General features: G+C 40.9%; 2 protein-coding genes across 3 annotated transcripts in view; both read left to right on the top strand.

Annotated features, from left to right (window-relative positions):
* The window catches only part of LOC126723785 (protein At-4/1-like), a 96,930-nt gene that overhangs the window by 33,354 nt on the left and 41,365 nt on the right, over window positions 1–22,211 (top strand). The window contains exons 9-10 of one of the 2 annotated variants that reach the window (XM_050427580.1): window positions 15,258–15,783; window positions 15,880–15,978. The gene's annotated coding sequence lies outside the window, so the exon portion shown is untranslated. Of the gene's footprint in view, window positions 1–15,257; window positions 15,784–15,879; window positions 15,979–22,211 lie in introns of those variants that run through there. The other variant, XM_050427582.1, reaches the window with a different exon arrangement.
* Window positions 10,918–22,211, top strand: part of LOC126723783 (putative disease resistance RPP13-like protein 1) — a 142,498-nt gene continuing 131,204 nt past the window's right edge. Inside the window, exon 1 of the mRNA XM_050427578.1 lies at window positions 10,918–11,074. Coding sequence (XP_050283535.1) covers window positions 10,918–11,074 — 157 coding nt within the window. The remainder of the gene's footprint in view (window positions 11,075–22,211) is intronic.

The raw sequence follows: 22,211 nt of genomic DNA, 5'->3' as shown, positions 1-22,211 counted from the left end.
AGCCTCAATTTATTTCCTTCAGCTTTTTGGGCGTCACCTAGTGAGACCGTCAATCTTGGAGACCGTCAGCTATGACTGTCAGCTATCGCGCCGTCTGCTTACGTATGGAAGATCGCACAACACCGTCGGTTTGAGGCTTTCCTTTTATCCTCATCAGTTGCCCCCTACTCTACATGTTCGACGCTTAAAACCGTCAGCATGTGGAGTTATTTCTGAAAAAAGAAAACGAATTATGAATGACTCCTCGAGCCGCGAGCTATTTAATGCGAGGTCACGTGGCGCGCAGTCGTTGGCCTCGTTCCTGGGCACGGGCGTCGCCTCGCATTCCGTGCGTTTTCCCCCTTATATAAATATCACGCCTCATTGTCTCATTTCGCCATTTCAACCTCGCAGATCTTTTAAGAGAGAACCCGTCGCTCTTACTCACGATTCGTTCCGTCAACTGTTATCAATACCGTCATTCTTAAGGTTGTTTCACTTATTCAAGATCTATTTCACCTGTAAGTTCCTCTTCCTTTCTCTTTGCTTTTTTTTATTTATTTTTACTTTTGCCCAAAAATTTTTTTTTATTGAGAACGTCAGTCTAGGAACTTAGGGTGTATCCGTCACTTGTAGGTAGTCAGATGTCAAGTGACGCGTCGAGTGATCAGTCGACAGTCCGCGACGGAGCGGGCTACGACGAAGTTTTTGGCTCAGGTCAAGAGTTCGACGGCTTTTCTGAGTCGTCAGGAAAAGAAACGTCAGCCCAATCCCTTAGTATTGACGTAGAAGACTGTGTCGAGGGAGTTAGGGAAAAGGTGTTAAGTGAGGTTGAGGTCGAGGGGATCGACGAGGAAATTGTTGATGACAGGAACTGGGAGGAAGGCGACGAGGAGATTGATAGTGACGGGGATAGGGATGACGGTAACGAGGTCAGTAGTGACGGGAATGAGGATGAAGGTGACGAAGAGTCCAGTGAGGGAACTTCAGGGAGTTCTGGAGGTAATTGTCCCTTCATCCTTCCGGAGGAGTGGGCCATCAATAAATTTCTCCCAAAGATGAGCAACAGAGTTTTTAATGAGTTGCGTATCCGTTTCCAAATTCCAGACCACATTCCCCTCCGTCTCCCTAGAAAAAATGAGAGGTGTTATACAGGGAGGACTGCTGATGCGGGGATGTACGATGCCATGTTCGCAGCTGGCCTTAGATTACCACTGACGGCTTTACATCGTCAGTTGGTGGATTTCTTGGGATTGTCCGTCAGCCAGATTGCTCCGAATGCTTGGAGGATCTTTATTGGTGCTAAGGTCCTTTGGGGGGTCGCTTGAGTGGGGGGAACCGTCAACTTTCGCTAGACGAGTTCTTTTACTACTACAGACCCCAGCATAAAGTATCCGCCAAGGGGACATACCATTTTGCACCTCGTGAAAAGAACTTAAGATTAGTGTTTGATATGCCGGACTCAAATAGGAATTGGAAGAATAGATTTTTCTTTGTTAAGGGGACGGACTGGGTGTGCCGTCTGGATGAGTGGGATACGTTGCCCGGGGGTTATTTTGATAACACTTGGGCTTATATTAGGGAGTCAGGTTGCCCCCCTTCTCTTTCTTTTTACCGTCCCTTTCCACTTTCCAGGGAGTTTTCACCGTCTCTTTTAACACCGTCTATTCCCTTTTGTTTCAGCTATCGCTCGCCTGGAGGTATCTGACGAACAAAGGGAATTCATCCGTCGGATACTCAGCATCCCGCTCGAGCAACGTAAGTGTAGGGATTTGATAACCCTAGACACTCTACATTTGTACTGTGGGGGTCCTGAGCCGACGGTCGAGGCTCGGAAGTTGGAAGAATTTTCTAGAAAACATAAGTGAATGCATTATTTAATCCGTCGGCTTATTTATTCCGTCTGCTCTTACTTATCTGTCAGTTTACTTTGTGTAGAGATGGAAGCTGCGAAGCAAAGGGTGAGGGCCGCTGCTGCCCGTAAGAAGGAGGAAGACAAAGCCAAGGGAAAAGAAGGAGCGTCAACCCCTCATTCTTCTTTGAAGGGTTCAATCAAGAGGAAGGTTGACGGAAAGGATGATCCTCCTTCTAAGAAGGTGACCGTCACTCCTATGGACGTGCCCTCCAAGAAGTCGCCCCCCAAGTCTGGTCACGGTGCTGGGAAAGGAGTGATGACCTCCTCTGGTCCCGTCATTGAGGGGCCCCGTTGCTTGTTGACTCACAAGGATTACGCTGTCGAGGGAGTGGAATCTCTCATTAAACAGACGGATCTGGATCCTTGTGCTCAGCTAGGGACGGAGGACCTGGGAGCGTCAGCCTTCTTTGATATTGCACGGGTATGCTCCCTACTTTGAACAATCTGATCTTTACCTTGCTTAATAGCTGACGGTTGTGTTTCCTTCAGGCCTTGGTTCGTGTTAAAGCACTTCAAGACCGGTGCGTGGCCAAAGAAGGCGTCGTCTCTCGGGTGAGGAGGCACAATTCCAACCTGATGGATCAGCAGGCGCAATACAAGGAGGCCGTCCGTCTCTTAAACTCAGATCTGAAGGATGTGAAGGAGAAGTTAGGAGAAGCTGAGGGCCAGCAGAAGAAACTTGAGGAGGAGGTTTCGTCTTTGCGTGCGCAAGTAGAGACGGCTGGGACTGACGCAGTCGAAAAATTCAAGACAACCCAGTCCTTCATTGATTCCTGTGCTGACTATTATGGCACAGGTTTCGACGATTGTCTGAAGCAAGTAGCGTCAGCTTATCCGGAGCTGGATCTGTCTAGAATCACCATGGATGCCTCCGTGCCGATGACTCCTGCTGCTGACAAAGATGACGAACCCCTCAATTTGGATTTTTTGCTTAATGATGCTGGGGTTGTTTTAGCCCAGCCTGCTGTCCCTACCCCTGCCGAGTCTTCAGATCAAATTGCCAAGGATAAAGCTGACGGGGTCTCCAAGGACGTTCTTGCCACTTAATCCTTGCTATTAATTGTAATTTTTGAACAATGTTTTTAAGTGCCCTTATGTTTGTTGGGCTTTTTACTTGTAATTCTATCCGCCCCCTCTTTTTTTATATGGTGCTTATTATCCGTCACTTTGAACATGTATATTGATGTTTTTTATTCCTTTGTTGACTAATTTCAATGAGACCGTTATCTCTTTGTTTTTTAGCCTTTTTCGATTAGCTCGTCATCTTTACAGGCTTGTTGGTTAGAGAACCTCGTTTGTAAGTAGTCTCATTTTTTGGTCAGACCGTCAACAATTTGACCGTCGACCTTATAAGTCCTTTAGTTCGATGATATTTTCATCCATTGGACCGTCAGTTCTACAGCGTTGGCTTTTTCGGACCGTCATGCACTTGGCCTTGGCCTTGTTCTGTTGGTCCGTTAGTTTTTTTTAGGCATGGTCCATTTGATGATCGTCAGTTTTTTAGCTTTAGCTTTTCTGGACCATTAGTTTCTTTGGCCATTAGCCTTGATGTCTTTTGACACCTCCATTGGTCCGTTAGTTTTGAAGGCCCGGTCCATATGATGATAACTTCATCTATTGGACCGTCAGCTTTTAGCTTTAGCCTTTCCGGACCGTTATTTTCTTGGCCATTAGCCTTGATGTCTTTTGACACCTCCGTTGGTCCGTTGGTTTTTAAAGCCCTGTCCATATGATGATAACTTCATCAATTGGACCGTTAGCTTTTAGTTTTACCCTTTCCGGACCGTTATTTTCTTGGCCATTAGTCTTGATGTCTTTTGACACCTCCGTTGGTCCGTTAGTTTTGAAGGCCCGGTCCATAAGATGATAACTTCATCTATTGGACCGTCAGCTTTTAGCTTTAGCCTTTCCGGACCGTTATTTTCTTGGCCATTAGCCTTGATGTCTTTTGACACCTCCGTTGGTCCGTTAGTTTTTTCTTTAGTCCTTGTGTTATGGACTTAGTCGTTTTGGCCACAGAGTTAGTGGACCGTAGAAAAAATACACTTCAGCGATTTCTGAATAAAACTCCTCTTATTGCCATGCATTTAAATAAAAGAAATTAAAACCAAATTCTACCCCTTGGGCTAAAAAGTATTGTCGCAAAAAAACTAAAGTAAATGATAAATCTGAGGAGTAAAACTATAATTTGCTGAAAATAGAAAAGAGGTTGGTCTTCATGCTGCCGCTCCTATTGGTAGTACTTTCGTAGGTGCTCGGTGTTCCATGGGTGTGGTAGTTTTTGTCCGTCCAACGTTTCTAGGTGGTAAGTACCTTTTCTCTACCACAACGAAACTCGGTAAGGACCTTCCCAATTAGGACCGAGTTTCCCTTGGGTAGGGTCCCTGGCGGCGCCTATGACTTTTCTAAGAACAAGGTCTCCAACTTGGAAGTCTCTGTGTTGAACCCGAGAGTTGTAGTATTTGGCCATGCGGTCCTGGTACCTAGCGAGCCTTTGTTCCGCTGCTGCTCTGATCTCGTCCACTAGGTCGAGCTGTAGTCGCATAGCTTCATCGTTTCTGTTCTCATCATGGTTGTGTACCCTGTAGCTTGTGAGTCCGACTTCGGCCGGGATGACTGCTTCGCCTCCGTACGTCAGGCGGAACGGTGTCTCACCTGTGGGTGTTCTTGTCGTCGTCCTGTATGCCCATAGTATACTCGGCAATTCTTCGGGCCATATACCCTTTGCCCCCTCGAGCCGAGTCTTGATGATCTTGAGCAAGGATCGGTTTGTGACTTCGACTTGTCCATTAGCTTGAGGGTGGGCGGGGGAGGAGTAGTGGTTCTTTATTCCTAACTGTGAGCAAAAATCCCGGAAATGGTCGTTGTCGAATTGCCTTCCGTTGTCCGAGACAAAGACTCTAGGTATGCCAAACCTGCATATGATGTATCTCCAGACGAAGCTCCGCACGTTCTTCTCTGTAATCGTGGCCAAAGCTTCAGCTTCCACCCATTTCGTGAAATAGTCGATGCCTACTACTAGGAATTTCAGCTGTCGTACGGCTGTAGGGAATGGTCCTATAATGTCTAATCCCCATTGTGCGAACAGCCACGGGGCCGTCATCAGGGTCAGCTCTTCGGTTGGCTGTCTAATAATGTTGCTGAACCTTTGGCATTTGTCACAGGCCCTGACGTAGGCTTTGGCATCCTTCTGCATGGTGGGCCAATAGTAACCTGCTCGCACAAGCTTGTGTACCAACGATCTGGACCCTGAGTGGTTTCCGCAGATTCCTTCATGCACCTCTCGCATGACGTAATCTGCCTCTTCCATACCCAAGCATCTCAAATATGGTCGAGAGAAACCTCTTTTGTAAAGGACGTCTTTTATTAGAATGAACCTTGCCGCCTGGACCTTAAGTTTCCTTGCGGCCTCCTTTTCGTCTGGTAGGACCCCATCTTTCAGGTATGAAACTAACGGCGTTGTCCAGCTACTGTCGGGGCGTATTTCCTGCATGTCGCTGAGATCTATTAGCGGAGAGAGCTGTACGAAAGAGAGTACATTACCAGGGATGACCATTTGTTCCGCTGAAGTGGCTTTCGCGAGATGGTCTGCTCGCTCGTTTTCTTCTCTTGGAATCTGGACGGCTTTGGCTTCCAGGTCACCCACTCTTGCCCTTACTTCATCAAGGTACCTCTTCATCTTTTCGCCCTTGCACTCGTAGTCTCCATTTATTTGGTTAGTGATGACCTGTGAATCGCAGTAGATGACTACCCTTGTGGCTCCTGCTGCTTTGGCGAGGTTGAGCCCTGCTATCAGAGCCTCATATTCTGATTCATTGTTGGTAGCGGGGAAGTTGAGACGGACCATACATTCAATGGTGTCTCCTTCGGGCGATAGCAGCACAATGCCGGCCCCTGCGGCTTGCCTGTTGGACGATCCGTCCGTATGTATGCTCCATTGAGGGGACTCTGCTGCCCCCTTGTCTTCGTCATGGGTGAACTCAGCTATAAAGTTGGCGACAACCTGTCCCTTGATGGCGGTCCGCGGGCGATACTGAATGTCAAATTCGCTCAGCTCGATTGCCCATAATGCCAGTCGTCCCGCGGCCTCGGGGCTGCTCATTGCCCGCCGTAAAGGCTTGTCAGTCAGGACGTTTACCGTATGAGCTTGGAAGTACGGTTTGAGCTTTCGGGCTGCCGTAACCAATGCGAAGGCAAGTTTTTCCATCGGCGGGTACCTTTCTTCCGCACCGTGAAGCGCTCGGCTTGCGTAGTACACGGGCTTTTGCACTTTCTCTTCTTCTCTGACCAAGGCTGCGCTAACGGCTGCGGGGGAGACGGCCAGATAGAGGAAAAGCTCTTCTCCCGGCTGTGACGGGCTCAACAACGGTGGGGAGGAGAGGTAAATCTTCAATTCTTCGAATGCTTGCTGGCATTCGTTGGTCCATTCGAAGGATTTTTTCAATGTTTGGAAGAAGGGCAAACACTTGTCCGTTGCTCTTGACACGAACCTGTTTAGTGCTGCTATTTTTCCATTGAGGCTTTGTACCTCCTTTACATTTCTTGGTGGTGCCATTTCCATAATGGCCCGGATCTTGTCCGGGTTCGCCTCGATTCCCTTTTGAGACACCATGAATCCTAAGAATTTTCCTGCCGTCACTCCAAAGGCACATTTTCCTGGGTTGAGCTTCATGTTGTAGGAGCGGAGTGTATCAAATGTCTATTTGAGATCTCCTAGATGATCTTCCTCCCTCCGGCTCTTGACTAGCATGTTGTCCACGTAGACCTGGACATTCCTCCCAATCTGTTGCGCGAACATTTTGTTTATGAGCCTTTGGTACGTTGCGCCTACGTTCTTCAGGCCGAAGGGCATGACCTTGTAACAGAATAGGCCTTGGCTGGTCACGAACGACGTTTTCTCCTGGTCGGCTTCGTGCATTCGGATTTGGTTGTATCCCGAGAAAGCGTCCATGAAGCTCAGCAACTGGTGTCGGGCCGTAGAGTCTACTAGGACATCGACCCTTGGGAGGGGGTAGCTATCCTTGGGGCAGACCTTGTTAAGGTCGGTGAAGTCCACACACATCCGCCATTTCCCGCTCGCTTTCTTCACCATTACTACATTTGCTAACCAGTCGGGATAGTATACTTCCCTAATGAAGCTCGCTTCCCGTAGCTTTCTGACTTCCTCTGCTATGGCTCGGTCTCGCTCAGGGGCAAACACCCTCTTCTTTTGTCTGACGGGTGAAAAGGCGGGCGACACATTCAACTTGTGCACCATGACTGAAGGATCTATTCCCGGCATATCTTCATGTCCCCATGCGAATACGTCTCAATTGCGTCTGAGGAAGGTTATGAGCTCCTGACGGACTGTAGGGTTAGCGAGCGTTCCAATTTTGGCCGTCCGGCCAGGATCGGAACTGTCAAGGGGTATCTCTTCTAACTTCTCAACCGGCTCCGTTACCGTCTGATGCTCTTCTATGCTTAAAGCTTGAACCTGATCCTCCATTTCCATCATAGCTATGTAGCATTTGCGCGCGGCCATCTGACTCCCACGCAGCTCCCCTACTCCGTAGTCAGTTGGGAACTTTATCATCAGGTGGTAGGTGGAGGTTACCGCCTTCCATGAGTTGAGCGTGGGTCGCCCGAGGATAGCGTTGTAGGCTGACGAGCAATCAACTACCAAGAATGTCACGTCCCTAGCTATCTGTTGGGGGTAATCACCCATAATTACGGATAAGGTGACCGCGCCCAGTGGGAATACTCGGCTCCCGCCGAAGCCAACAAGCGGGGCATTTGTTGGGATCAGTCGCCCCTTGTCGATCCTCATCTGCTGGAACGCGGTGTAGTATAAGATATCTGCTGAACTGCCATTGTCGATCAGCACCCGGTGCATATTGTAATCCCCTACACGCAAGCTGACGACGAGTGCGTCGTCATGTGGATGGTGAAGGCGTCGCGCGTCTTCTTCCGAGAATCCGATTACGGGACCTTCTCTCCGTGTTATCTTCGGCACGACTCCCGTCAGCTGAACATTTTGTATCATCCGAAGATAGGTCTTGCGGGCCTTCTTGGATGACCCGGCGGCAGTCATTCCTCCTACGATCATCCTTATATCCCCAATTGGGGGCCTCGGTCGCTCATTGTCCCGTCGGGGGTGTTGGTCTTGTGCGGGGGGATCCGCTTTCTCCTTGCTAACGAATCTCTGCAGCTTTCCTTGTCTAATAAGGGCTTCAATCTGCTGCTTGAGGTCATAGCAATCAGCTGTGTCGTGGCCGTGGTCGCGATGGAATCGGCAGTACTTATCTCGGGAACGTTTGTTGGGGTCACTCTTCAGCTTTCCCGGGAACGTCAGAGCCTCTTCGTCCTTAATTTGCATAAGGATTTGATCTATCGGGGCTGTTAGCGGAGTGAAGCTCGTGAACCTTCCTCCCAGGGGCTTAGGGCGTCTTTCATCCCTTCAGTCTGCGGTTCTTGCCTTCTTTCGGCTTTGGTCCTGCCGATTGTCTTCCTGTCGTTCTCTTTTCCTAGGCCTCTCTTCCCGAGCTAACAGCGCATCTTCAGCGTTCATATACTTTGTGGCGCGATAAAGTACTTCTGACATGGTTTTTGGGTCGTTTTTGTATAAGGAAAACAAAAACTTGCCCTTCTTCAAGCCATTCGTGAATGCCGCAACAAGTATCTTGTCGTCAGCTTCGTCGATCGAGAGTGCCTCTTTGTTGAAGCGGGAGATGTAGGCTCTTAAAGTTTCGTCTTCTCGCTGCTTCATACTCATCAAGCAAGCCGTAGACTTCTTGTATCGATGGCCTCCAATGAAGTGTGCGGTAAACTGAGCGCTGAGTTCTTTGAAGGTGCTGATGGAGTTTGGTGCCAGTCGACTGAACCAAATTCTCGCTGCGCCCTTCAGCGTTGTAGGGAAGGCCCTACACATGATGGCGTCCGCTACTCCTTGAAGGTGCATTAGGGTCTTGAAGGTCTCTAGGTGGTCCAGTGGGTCCTTGACCCCGTCATAACTGTCTATCTACGGCATGCGGAACTTACTTGGTAAAGGGTAGGAGTTGACGGTGGCGGTGAACGGCGAGTCAGTTCGGTTGACAAGGTCGTCAAGGTCGCTTGATACTCGTCCCTTGAGAGCATTCATCATAACCTCAATTTGTTCCTTCATGGCTTGCATCTCCGCGATAACAAGTGGCGGAGTGGTTTCCGCGAGGGAGGGGATGCTTATGTTCTGTCGTTCTGGTTTGCTCGGGGCGTTGCTGGCCTGGGGTCCTTCCTGGTTTCTCTTGTCGGCGCTGGTTCCTTCTTGATCTGCTCCTTAGTTGTTGGGAGCTGCATTTTTCTGTCTCAGTTGCTCTTCTAGGTCGTGGTTTTGTTTTGTGAGGCGCTCCACGGCAGCGGCGAGCGTCCTCACCTGTCTTTCAAGCGCAGTCGTAGGGGTTTCTTCTTCTTGAACGTCGTTGGTGGTCGCCATTGAGCGAGTGAGTACCATGTAACTCTTTTGTCTTGGAAGCGAGAATGTGCTAAACGATTCCCATAGACGGCGCCAACTGATGAAGCCGGAAATATGCCACCAGTGAGTCACACGTTCCTCATACGTCGCCAATGGTACCTGCACAACGAAAAGGAAGAACCTAGCGGGGAGTACCGGTGTAGTACCGGCCAAATACCCTCCGAAGGTTAAGTTAGAATTATTCTCATTGCTCTAGAGTGCTAGAGAGGGTAAATTATGCGTACCTTGGGTCACGAGGGTACTAAGGTTTTTATAGTAGCAAGGGTCATCCCTCTTTCCCTTGGAGTAGAAGTCCTTTCCTTATAGGAGTCCTTTTGGGCGTATTTTTCGGGATCCTTTCCTTATAGGAGTCTCTCGAATATTCTCTAGCATGGGAAACAAGACAACTCCTTACTCATAGCGTGGGAAGCAAGTCAACTTATGCTCGGACCGTCAGCCTCAATTTATTTCCTTCAGCTTTTTGGGCGTCACCTAGTGAGACCGTCAATCTTGGAGACCGTCAGCTATGACCGTCAGCTATCGCGCCGTCTGCTTACGTATGGAAGATCGCACAAAACCGTCGGTCTGAGGCTCTCCTTTTATCCTCATCAGTATACATGTATAATGTCACTTTCATAGATTCATTAATATTTAACCATCAAGATTCAACTAATTTATGCAAAGAGCCCTGTAGCTCAATCACAAAATTTGCTCACAAAAATAAAATAAAATAAAAAAGTGGTGGATTCAACATGTAAGTAACAAATTGCATTTTTGAGTGTGCTGTGGGGTCTTAGTCTGCCGCTTGACACGGTTGGTTGACTCCTTCAGATAGTAAAAGAGTTGTTCATTTTTGTACTCCATTGTAAAATCCTCAAAGCTTGACCATTCCATTTGTACTCCATTGTTCTCAATCACTTCACTATTATTCCCTTCATTTCTTTCATTTGCAAAAAAAAAAACAATGGCTGAGGCTGTGGTTGGGGGAGCCTTTCTCTCTGCTTTTCTCCAGGTTTTGTTTGACAGGATGGCTTCGAATGATGTATTAGAGTTCTTCAGCCGATGGAAGCTTAATAAAAAACCACTGATGAAGTTGAAGAATTCATTATTATGGATCAATGCAGTACTCAATGATGCAGAGGAGAAGCAGATAAATAACCCAGTTGTCAAAGAGTGGGTTAACGAGCTAAAAGATGCTGCCTATCAAGCTCAGGACTTGCTGGATGAGATTGCGACTGATGCCTCGCGCTACAAGTTGGAAGCTGAACTGAAGAGTAAGGTACAACTCTTCAACTTGACTTCTCATATTTCTTCTTACAAGGAAATAGAACTTAAGTTAGAAGAGATTTTAGGCAGACTAAAATCTCTAGCAAAGCAAAGAGACCTCCTTGGTCTCAAAGAAGGTAATGGTGGTGAGAAACCTTCACCAAAAAGGCTGACGACGTCTTTGGTAGAAGGATCTGCTGTATACGGTAGAGATGGAGATTCGGAGGCCATAACTAAATTGTTGCTAGCAACTGGCAAAGGTGATAACATAAGTGTTATTCCCATAGTGGGAATGGGTGGTGTAGGCAAGACCACCCTGGCTCAGCTTGTGTACAACAAGGAGTTGGTGACGGAGCGTTTTGATGTCAGAGCATGGGTTTCTGTTTCACAAGAATTTGATGTACTTAGGATCACTAAAACTATTCTTGAGGCAGTGACTTCCTCGACAGGTGATACTAACGACCTAGATCAACTCCAAGTTAGGTTGAACAAGGGTCTTGTGGGAAAGAGATTTCTGATTGTGTTAGATGATATTTGGAATGAGAATTATTTGGATTGGGAGGTATTACGAACACCTTTCAAATCTGGGGCATATGGTAGTAAGGTAATCTTAACAACACGTAATGAAACTGTTGCGTCAATTGCACGCACAGTTCAAACTTATCATCTAAAGCCTTTAACGGATGAAGAATGTTGGTTATTATTTGCAAAACATGCATTTGGCAACAGAGAATCTACGGCGTATCCGAAATTGGAACTAATTGGGAAGGATATAGTGAAAAAGTGCAATGGCTTGCCCCTAGCTGCAAAAACTCTCGGAGGTCTCTTACGGTTGAAGTTGGATCCTAAGGAATGGGTTAAGATATTGGAGAGCAATATATGGAATTTCTCAGATTGTGAAAGCAGTATTCTTCCAGCTCTTAGATTGAGTTACCATTATTTACCTTCACATCTAAAGCCATGCTTTGCATATTGTTCAATATTTCCTAAAAATTTCAAATTTAAAAAGCAGCAATTAGTGCTCTTATGGATGGCAGAAGATTTTTTGCTGCATCCTAAAAGAGAGAATTTGGAAGAAGTAGGTGTTGAGTACTTCAACGATCTAGCATCTAGGTCATTCTTTCAGCAATTAAGTGGTAATGGTCAATTCTATGTTATGCATGATCTTTTGAATGATTTAGCTCTTTTTGTCTCTAGAGAATTTTGTTTTAGAATGGAAGCTGACAATTCGTATGGCTTGTCAGGAAAGACTCGTTATTTTTCATATTCTAGAACGAAGTTTGATGCTTATGAGAAATTTGAAGCCTTTCATGGAGCCAAGGGTTTGCGAAGCTTTCTACCCTTAAATGTATCACAGCGGTCTGGATGCTTAAGTACTAGAGTTATACTCCACTTATTACCCGAACTAAGAAGCTTAAGGGTACTATCACTATCTCATTATAAGAATTTGATAGTATTGCCAGACTCAATTTGCAATTTGAAACAGTTAAGATATTTGGACATTTCTCAAACTGCAATCAAAGTATTACCTGATTCAGTGTGTACTCTATACAATTTGCAAACTCTGTTGTTGTCAGGTTGTTTTTCTCTCACTGAGTTGCCTGCCAACATGGGATGGCTAATTAACTTGCGTCATCTTGATATTAGGGGAACGAAGTTGATAGAAATGCCATTGCTAATGGGTAGATTGAAAAGTCTCCAAACATTAACTTCTTTTATTTTGGGCAAAAAAGGTGGTTCTAGCATCAAAGAGTTGAGGGAGTTTCAGCAACTTAAGGGAAGCCTTTCTGTTTTGAAGCTGGAAAATGTTGTTGATGCTAGAGATGCTTTAGAGGCCAATTTGAGGGATAAGTTGCAACTTAATGAATTGGTGTTAAAGTGGGGTGGGGATACTAATGACTCCATAAAAGATCGAGTTATACTAGACCATTTGCAACCTCATGCAAACCTGAGAAAGCTTACCATTGAAAATTATGGTGGCACAATATTTTCAGACTGGATAGGACATGCATCCTGCAATATCGTATCGGTCCAAATTCGTAATTGTAAGTATTGCCTCTTCTTGCCTCCATTTGGTCAACTGCCCTCTCTGGTGAACCTCTCTATTGAGGGATTAGATGGAGTGGTGACTATTGGTACAGAGTTTTATGGGACTGTTGGTTCTAAAAGCAAGCCATTTGCATCGCTACAAAATTTGCACTTCAAGAACATGTTGCAATTGCAGGAATGGCTTCCTTTCAGAGATGATGATGAAGGTGTAGTAGCTTTCTCTTGTCTTCGACAGCTTTATATACAAAATTGTTGTAACCTGACTAAGGGTCTTCCTGACAGCCTTTTTTCTTTAACGAGACTTGTGATTGAAAAGTGTCAGCAACTTGTCGCTTCAGTTTCATGTGTACCAGCCATGCGTGAATTGAAGTTACGGTATTGCAATAAGGTGGTGTTGAATGAGTTACCACCTAAAGTGCTAGAGTTCACAATTAGTGGATATGATGCCTTGGTGTCCTTACCTATGGGTAACAACCACTGTCTTAAAGAGTTAGATATCTCTGATTGTCCATCTCTCAGGTTGCTTCCTATTATTGGCAAAGCCGATGCACTAAAATCACTTAGTGTCAACAACTGTGGGAAATTAGTGTTTCCGATGCACCAATGCTATCCATCCCTTGAGAGTTTGTGCATAAGAAGCAGTTTCGATTCTCTCGTGTCCTTCCCATTGGAATTATTTCCAAAGCTGAATCATCTTGATATCTACGGATGTCAGAATCTTCATTCTTTTTCATTTTCAAATCAAGGACCGCTGCAGCATCCCTTATCTCTCAGAAGCTTACAAATCAATAACTGTTCCAATTTTGTATTCTTGCCTGAAGAGGGACTGCCTGCCCCCAACCTGACCTTGTTCCGTGTTGATCACTGTAATAATTTGAAGGCGCTTCCTGGCCAGATGCACACCCTGCTCCCATCACTTCAGGATTTGAGTATACGTTTTTGTCCAGAACTTGAGTCCTTTCCAGACGGGGGATTGCCATCCAATTTAAATTCACTTAAAATCTATTTTTGTGAAAAACTTTTCGCCAACCGCTTGAGTTGGGGTTTGCAAGGACTGCCTATGCTTAGAAGCTTCTGTATCAGGGGTAAATTTGAAATTTCAGAATCCTTTCCAGAGAGGGAGCTGCTGCCTTCGTCTCTTACATCTCTTGAAATTTGGAGTAATCCTCTTTTGAAATCTCTGAATGGTGATGAGCTTTATCTTATTGCACTAAAAAATTTGGGGATTCGCTGCTGCCCAAATCTTCATTCCATGCCAGAAGAGGGTCTGCCAACATCTCTATCTTTCCTGAGTGTCAAGAAATGTCCATTGCTGAAAAATCGGTGCCTAAAGGAGAAAGGGGAAGACTGGTCCAAGATAGCTCACGTACCAGTTATAAAAATTGATGGAAAAGTGATCTAAATATGAAGAGCATAATTTCTTCAGGAACCCCAGCATAATTTCTTCCCAGGTACTCCGCTATTTGTTAATTTACTATGATCTGGTGATTCTTTTTTTATTTTTTTATTTTATTGACCTTAACTAATGCTTTTTTGTGATCTTTGAATAACCAGGAGAAGCAGCCTTAGTGCTTTATCTGGTCAGTAGAAAGTCGATGGTTTTTTGTCTTTAAGCTTGAAGCTTCCTATTCCTTTCACTTCGACTGAGAGAATAGAAAAATGGAGGGAAGCAGCAATGAGGAAGAAATGCTTGAGCTTTGCCCTGTCTCATTTTATGCCTACATTTCTTGTCAACCCTTCGCAGGAGACCGACTCATATCTTCTGTACAAGTTTGAAGCCCCAAGATGATTCTTGTTGCAGTGATATCGAAAGCTCTGTATGCAAGTAGTCCAAGTTTAATGTAGGGCCTAATGAACAAAGTTCATTTTTTTTTTTCAGGATAAAACCAACTGGCAATAATTGTGTTTATTGAATGTCTGCAGCTTTCGACTTAACATCAGACAGGATCTGGCTATGTGAAGTGCAGTTGGAATATTGCGGAAAGCACTGTTGAATGGGTGGCCCTCGGGCTGCACAAAGGATGTACTTGAGAAGCTTGTGCCTCATACAAACTTGAATAGGCTACAGATCCATAATTATGGTGGCACAAGATTTTGAGGTTGGTTAGGAGATGATTCATTCTGCAATATTGTATCTGTAAGCTTTCAAAATTGTGAAAATTTCTGAATCTTGCTACCCCTTGGGAAACTACCTTACTTGAAACACTTTTCCATTGAAGGTTTTGATGAACTAGGGGCTGTTGGACCTGAGTTTTATGGGAACAATTCTCTTGTGGCTTAGCGGTTTCTATCTCTTGAAAAATTAAGTGTAGTTGAATGTCTGCATGGGAGGAATGCTGTTCTATCAGAGTTGAAGATGAATTATAGCTTTTCCCTTGTCTGCAAGAGCTTCACTTAGATGTTCTTTTGAAGTACCAAGATCAGCACAGAGCTTTGTTAGGTCTGCTAAAGTTATCAAATTTCTTAAAGCAGAGTTTCATGCAATTCTGCAGGTATGTTTTCATTGCTTATTGTTTGGTATACTGCTGAGTATATTCCACAAACTTACTGATGATTTATTGGTTCTTATTGTGGACCATGCAGGCTTCTAGTTCTCACAAAATTGAGGCTTTTACAACATTCCACCTGATGATTATCCCATAATTACTTTTGTTGGTGACTACTACGAGTGTTGAAAGCATTGGAACAATGGAGAATTTCTCTAATATTATTGGTGGAATAGGACTTCTCATCTTGCTTAGTTTAGTTTACTGGATGTTTTTTTTTCTGTCCAAAGAAGTAGCAAAATGAACAGTATCTGTGGCAATATTTCATCCTGTATATTTGATTGGGGATTAGCTTTTTACATCTTGTTGCACTAGAAAAATTGGGGATTGGCTACTGTCCAAATCTTCATTCCATGCCAGGAGAGGGTCTGCCAACATCTATATCTTTCCTGAGCGTCAAGAAATGTCCATTGCTGAAAAATCGGTGCCTAAGGGAGAAAGGGGAAGACTGATCCAAGATAGCTCACGTACCAGTCATAAAAATTGATGAAAACTTATCTAAATATGAAGAGCTTAATTTCTACAGGAACCCCAGCTGTTCAATATATCCAACTTCTTCTCAAGTACTCCGCTATTTGTTAACTTAATTTACTATGATCCGGTGATTCTTTTTTTTATTGACCTTAACTAATGCTTTTTTGTGATCTTTGAATAACCAGGAGAAGCAGCGCTAGTGCTTTGTCTGGTCAGTAGAAAGTCGATGATTTTTTGTCTTTAAGCTTGAAGCTTCCTATTCCTTTCACTTCGGCGGTCTTCTCTCTCTCTTCTCTCTCGCCAATGTGACACAACTGAGAGAATAGAAAAATGGTGGGAAGCAGCAATGAGGAAGAAATGGAGTTGGTGCTGCTCCCCAATTTCGATCTCATCTACCAGGTAACCATATGGTGTAATATATCATATAGAGAGAGAATTGGTAATTGTTAGTAATTGTTAATAATCTTTAATTCAGGATTTCAAGAATGCCATTACGGAGATAGAATTGCTCAAAACCAACTCCAATGCTGAGCTCAAAATCCGAGGAGCCCTCCAATTCACTTCTCATTCTCTCCGCCAAGGTCAAATAGGATTTCCATTCTTTTACTGCTTTGAGTTTGTTATATTCCTCAATAAACAATTTAAATAAAAAAATCTTCTAAAGTCAATTGAAGTACTATGCTCTATATATATATATATATATATATGTACATTGCAGAGAATGAGCGGCTGACCAGACTGCAATCAGAATCTCTATATACTCTTGCTGACCAGGTCCGTCTCTTTTTCAACTTCCTTCTCATCCCTCCACATGAACATGAGCAAATAAGAAGTTGGAAAACATTTTGAATTTAAAATGAGTGATTGTAAAAAAAAGCTATGAGGCTATGCTCTATATATATATATATATATATATGTACATTGCAGAGAATGAGCGGCTGACCAGACTGCAATCAGAATCTCTATATACTCTTGCTGACCAGGTCCGTCTCTTTTTCAACTTCCTTCTCATCCCTCCACATGAACATGAGCAAAAAAAATTAACACTTTAAGTTTGATGAGACAAAACTATAAGATAACAACATCATCACTCCATAAATACTAGAAACCAATGGCGGCTCTAGGAAGCCACAGTTACAAGACTTTTGGCTGTCAAATTTGTAATTTACTAATATAATTAGCCAAACTATTAATCTATTAACCAAACTACTAATATATAAGATATTCTATTCATCCCTAGCACAGAGTTGAAACTATTAATAACATTACATGTATTATATTTATATACATTCAAAGGCCTTCAAAAAGTAACGTTTATTTCATTAATATATATATATATATATATATATATTAAGGTTTGAAATGGTAGCAGACATTCAACTTTTTTTTGAGAAAGTAACCGGTATTAAACTAGTCTAAAACACCTTTTTCAAAACTAAAATACATGTCAAAGGCCTTCAAAAAGTAACGTTTATTTCATTAAAATATATATATATATATATATATATATATATATATATATATATATATTAAGGTTTGAAATGGTAGCAGACATTCAACTTTTTTTTGAGAAAGTAGCCGGTATTAAACTAGTCTAAAACACCTTTTTCAAAACTAAAATACATGTCAAAGTAACATGAAAACAGGTGTGTGGCTGTGGAATTTTTTTGTTTAAAAAAATATAAAATATCTCATCTCTATCTCATCCCCACACAATGACACAATAAGTAACACAAATACGTTTACAATGACACAATAAGTAACACAAATACGTTGATCTCTTCGAAGCTGTCTTTCTCCGTCCTCTTTGTCTCTGTTTCTGTTTTTTTTTTCTTTTTTGAGGATCTCACCTCTTAGTCTCTCATACAACAAGTAGATTAGAGCACACATCTCTTCCTCTATAACCTTTCTTCCTAAGCAAACTGATCTATCAATGGTAGATCTAACATCTATCTAAGGTTTGAGCTTTTGGTGAAGATGAACTAGCCCAGCCACCTTTTTAGTGATGATTTCTGTGTGAGGAACCATGAGAACCGTAAGGTTTGAGTTTTTTTTTAGGGTGTTCTTAATTTTGATTGAGGGCGTCGCCACTGTTTGATTGTGAGATAAATTGATATGGGATTAGAATGTGTAAGATTTAAAACAAAGTGTGCAAAAATAATTTATTTCTGGACCACGTTTTGACTGGCTTACAATTACTCTGTTTCTGGACCGAGAAACAGAGCATTGCTCCTAACAAAAACAACAACAACAACAACAACAACTGGCTTACAAGCACTCTGTTTCTGGACCGAGAAACAGAGCATTGCTCCTAACGAAAACAACAACAACAACAACAACAACAACAACAAAATCTTTAATAATTTTAATTCCCTACACATTGAGAGAGGATTCTAATATGACTAACATGAAAATATATATGGACAAAACCTCCTCTTCTATATCTCTATCATGGCTGGACACATAGGCCTGAATATATAGAAAAGATACGTGCCAAGAGCCAAATAGTCATTAAATCACAGGTTTATTTCCAACGTGATTTTTGATGTTTTTGTATACAAAACGTTTGACAATAATCACAGTGACATATAATTGAATAATGGCTACCATTGAAGATCTGGATAGTAAACCGTGTGAGCACAATTGAAACCAAGAACCTTACCGTGGGAATACTGCAAGGAACAGTTGTTGACCGTGGGAGACAGATAGAGAGAGATCTGTGAAAACTGAAAAGAGGAGAGACCAGAGGGGGAGAGACAGTGAGAATATGAGAGGAGAGAAAAAGCAAAGAGAAGGGAGAAAACTGAGAGCTTACCGTGAGACTGTGAGACAGAGGCGCCAAAATAGTTGTTTCCCGCGGCTGCAGAGGGTAAAGAAAAAAATAATATTTATAGGAGATGTGATGCGTGAGAGAGAGAGATTGTTTTCCAAAAAAAAAAATTGGAAAACATCCCATAGAAAATAAGCCTTGTTTTTATTAGGGTTTTCCATTGACTAAAGATAGTTTTCCGTTGACTAATTTTTTTTTATGCTACCAAACACTGGAAAATATGGAAAACTATCTATATAGATAGTTTTCCGGTGAAACAAACAGAGCGTTAAAATGAGTGATTGTAAAAAAAAGCTATGAGGAGGAGTTGTGGTTGCAAAATAGAGTTTTGAGTTTTAAAAAAGCTTTTTTTAGACTTCCAAAACGCCTAACCAAATGGACCCCTTAATTTATAATAAATATCTTTTTCCTTCGCCTACATTCATTATTGTTTTAAATGCGGCTTGAACAGCGCACAAAATGCCAGAGCTTGAAAGAACTTAATAGAGTGAGTGATGAACGTCTCCATCAAGAATATGTAAGTTGATTCCATAATTTCTACATGTTAAATATGTTAAAAGCCTAACAGGGAAAATGAGAAGCTCTGATCATAATTTCTATCAGGTGTACTTGAATATCTATCTGATTAAATAATAGTCATTACAGTTGAATCCTTGTAAATATGTGAGCAGGAACACAAGAAGTCTATGGATTTGCTTAAGCGAGATTACATGACAAAGGTTGGCGACTTGGAGCTCAAATCCGGTGAGTCAAATTATTTTGCTCAAATGTGTTGTGTTTCTTCTTCAGTCGACTAATAATGTTATCATACACCTAGTGGCCTTGTGCTTGAAAAGGCAACAAATGAAGCAACTATTAATCTCCTCCGTCAGGATTTAACAGCACATAAAACTCATATTTGTTAACATCTATTAAATTCTTCTATGCGACCATTACGTGACCAAACCATAATCTAACCTATCATCACTCCATTAGATATGTTAGGGACTAAAAAGATCACTTTAAGGTTGTTAATCTATATCTATATCTATATCATATCATATTATATATAATAAAAGTTGGACTTAGACGCCGTGGTTGCGCCACTTAACTTCACCAAATTGTAGAAATTTTATTAAAAAGAAATAGTATACTACCAGGACTCTAATTTATTCTTATTATTAAGTAGTTTATCTCAAAAAAAAAAAAAAACTAAAAAATTTAAAACTATCACCTCTTCACGTAAATATCTTTAAGTAGTTTATCTAAGGAAAAAAAAAATACTTCTTCTTTTTTGTATTAACTTAAACATATATTATGTTATATTATATTATATTATATATAATAAAAGTTGGGTTTAGACGCTGTGATTGCACCACGTGACTTTACCAAATTATAAAAAATTTATTAATTTTTTTTAAAAAAATAACTAAAAAGGAATAGTATATTACCAAGACTCTAATTCATTCTTATCATTAAGTATTTTATCTCAATATATATATATATATATATATATTTATATCATTAAGTAGTTTATCTAAAAAAAAAAAAAATTCACGTTAGTTTATCTCAAAAAAAAAAAAAAAAAAAAACTAAAAACTATCACCTCTTCACGTAACTATCATTAAGTAGTTTATCTAAAAAACTAAAAAAAAAAAACCTTCTTCTTTTTTGTATTAACTTAAACGTAAAAAAAAATAATAATAAAAAAAAAATTCTAATAGCAATCTAGCTAATAACGTCAACTATTTTTTTGGGATAAAATATACCTAAACTTCTTGATTAGGCAAGTTCCTTTTTCTTTTTCTTCATATCAAATTATCAACTTCTTCACAACTTATTAAAAAGAAATAGTATATTACTAGGACTCTAATTCATTCTTATCATTTAGTATTTTATTTCAAAAAAAAAAAAAAAAAAAAAAACTAAAAACTATCACCTCTTCACGTAACTATCATTAAGTAGTTTATCTAAAAAAAAAAAAAAAAACCTACTTCTTTTTTGTATTAACTTAAATGAAAACAAAAAAAATTTTAAAAAAAATTCTAATAGCAATCTAGCTAATAACATTAACTATTTTTTTGGGATAAATTATACCTAAACTTCTTGATTAGGTAAGTTCCTTTTTCTTTTTCTTCCTATCAAATTATCAACTTTTTCACAACTTAAAATTATCTATATATATATAAAACCGAAACCTCTGCTGGCACCACAATTTTCCACGTCAGCACAATATTTAAAAAATAAAAAATAAAAATAAAAACATTATAACACCTCAAAACCCTAGCAACTTTACCCCTATCTCAAGTTAAGAAATATAAAGCCACAGTTTCTGCAAACTCTCTCTCTCCAAACGTAAATATCAAATTCAACCCCTTTAATTTCTCTTTATATTTTTGGGGCTTCTATAGAGTTATAGTGAGTTATGCTGATTTTGTTTTGTGTGTGTGTGTGTATAGATGGTCATAATACTCCGGTATTCCAAGAGAAGTTTGTGTTTTCGTTAATTGAAGGCCTTAGAGAGATAAGTGTTGCAGTTTGGAACAGCAATACAAAAGACGATTTCATTGGCAGCGGAAAGTAATTACTTTGTCTCATATTTTTGTTTTTTGAATTGATTTTGTGTGCTTTTTAGACCCTTTTGGATCAATTTTGTTAATTGGGCGTTTTTTTTTTTTTTTTTTTTTTTTTTTTGATAGGGTCCAATTGGGGAAGGTTCTTTCAAAGGGTTACGACGACCGTACTTGGTGTCTATATACTAATAGTGGGGGGTAAGTGCTATAAATTACTAACCCTTTTAAGTGTATAATCTGTTTCTAAAATTAACAATAATATTTTGTCATCCAAAAATTTTTTTCTCTTTAATTTTAGTATATTGTGTTTCTTAAGCTATAGACAGATTTTCTTTGTTTCTTATTTTCAATAATAAATCATTTTATTGCAATAGCGGTAATTGTTTAAGAAATCCAATATGTTCATATCTCTATAGAATAGAGAATAGTAGAAGCCAATTTTATTACAACTACTTAAATTGAGTTGACTTAATTCTGTACAATTACAATGTATAGCATGAAAGATAATGAAATTAATTGTTGTAATTTTTATTTTCTTTCCATGTTTTGAATTTCCATGTTTTTATTGTTGATGAGAAATTAAGGCTCAGTTACACAATATGTGTAAATTCTTCAGAAGGCTACTTTAAATAGTAAGTCAATGTGTCTCTTACATTTGGGTATTAGTTAGAATTATTTTCAAATGATTGTACCAATAAAAGTGAATGTGTATAAATTTTGTTTAACTATCCCGTGCATCGCACGGGTTAGCGACTAGTTTAATATAAAAGTGAGGGTATACTACCATGACTCTAATTCATTCTTAATTTCTTATCATTAAGTAGTTTATTTCAAAAAAAAAAAAAAAAAGTGCTTAATGTCTAAAGTAAGTGTATATCTAAAAAAAAAAAATACTAGAAAAAAAAATACTTCTTTACGTTAACTTTAATGTAAACAAAAATAAAAAAATAAAAAAAATAATAATCTAATAACAATCTAGCTAATAACGTTAACTATATTTTTGGGATAAATTATTTATAAAAAAAAAAAACTAATTTGTAATTAAACCTGAACTTCTTGATTGGGTAAACTCCATTTTCTTTTTGTTCATATCAAGTTATCAACTTTTTCACAACTTAAAATTATCTAATATAAA

Source organism: Quercus robur, chromosome 4 (assembly GCF_932294415.1).
Source record: "Quercus robur chromosome 4, dhQueRobu3.1, whole genome shotgun sequence".
Lineage (NCBI taxonomy): Eukaryota > Viridiplantae > Streptophyta > Magnoliopsida > Fagales > Fagaceae > Quercus > Quercus robur.
The sequence above is the reverse complement of the archived record's forward strand: the minus strand, read 5'-3'. Positions and strand labels throughout refer to the sequence as shown.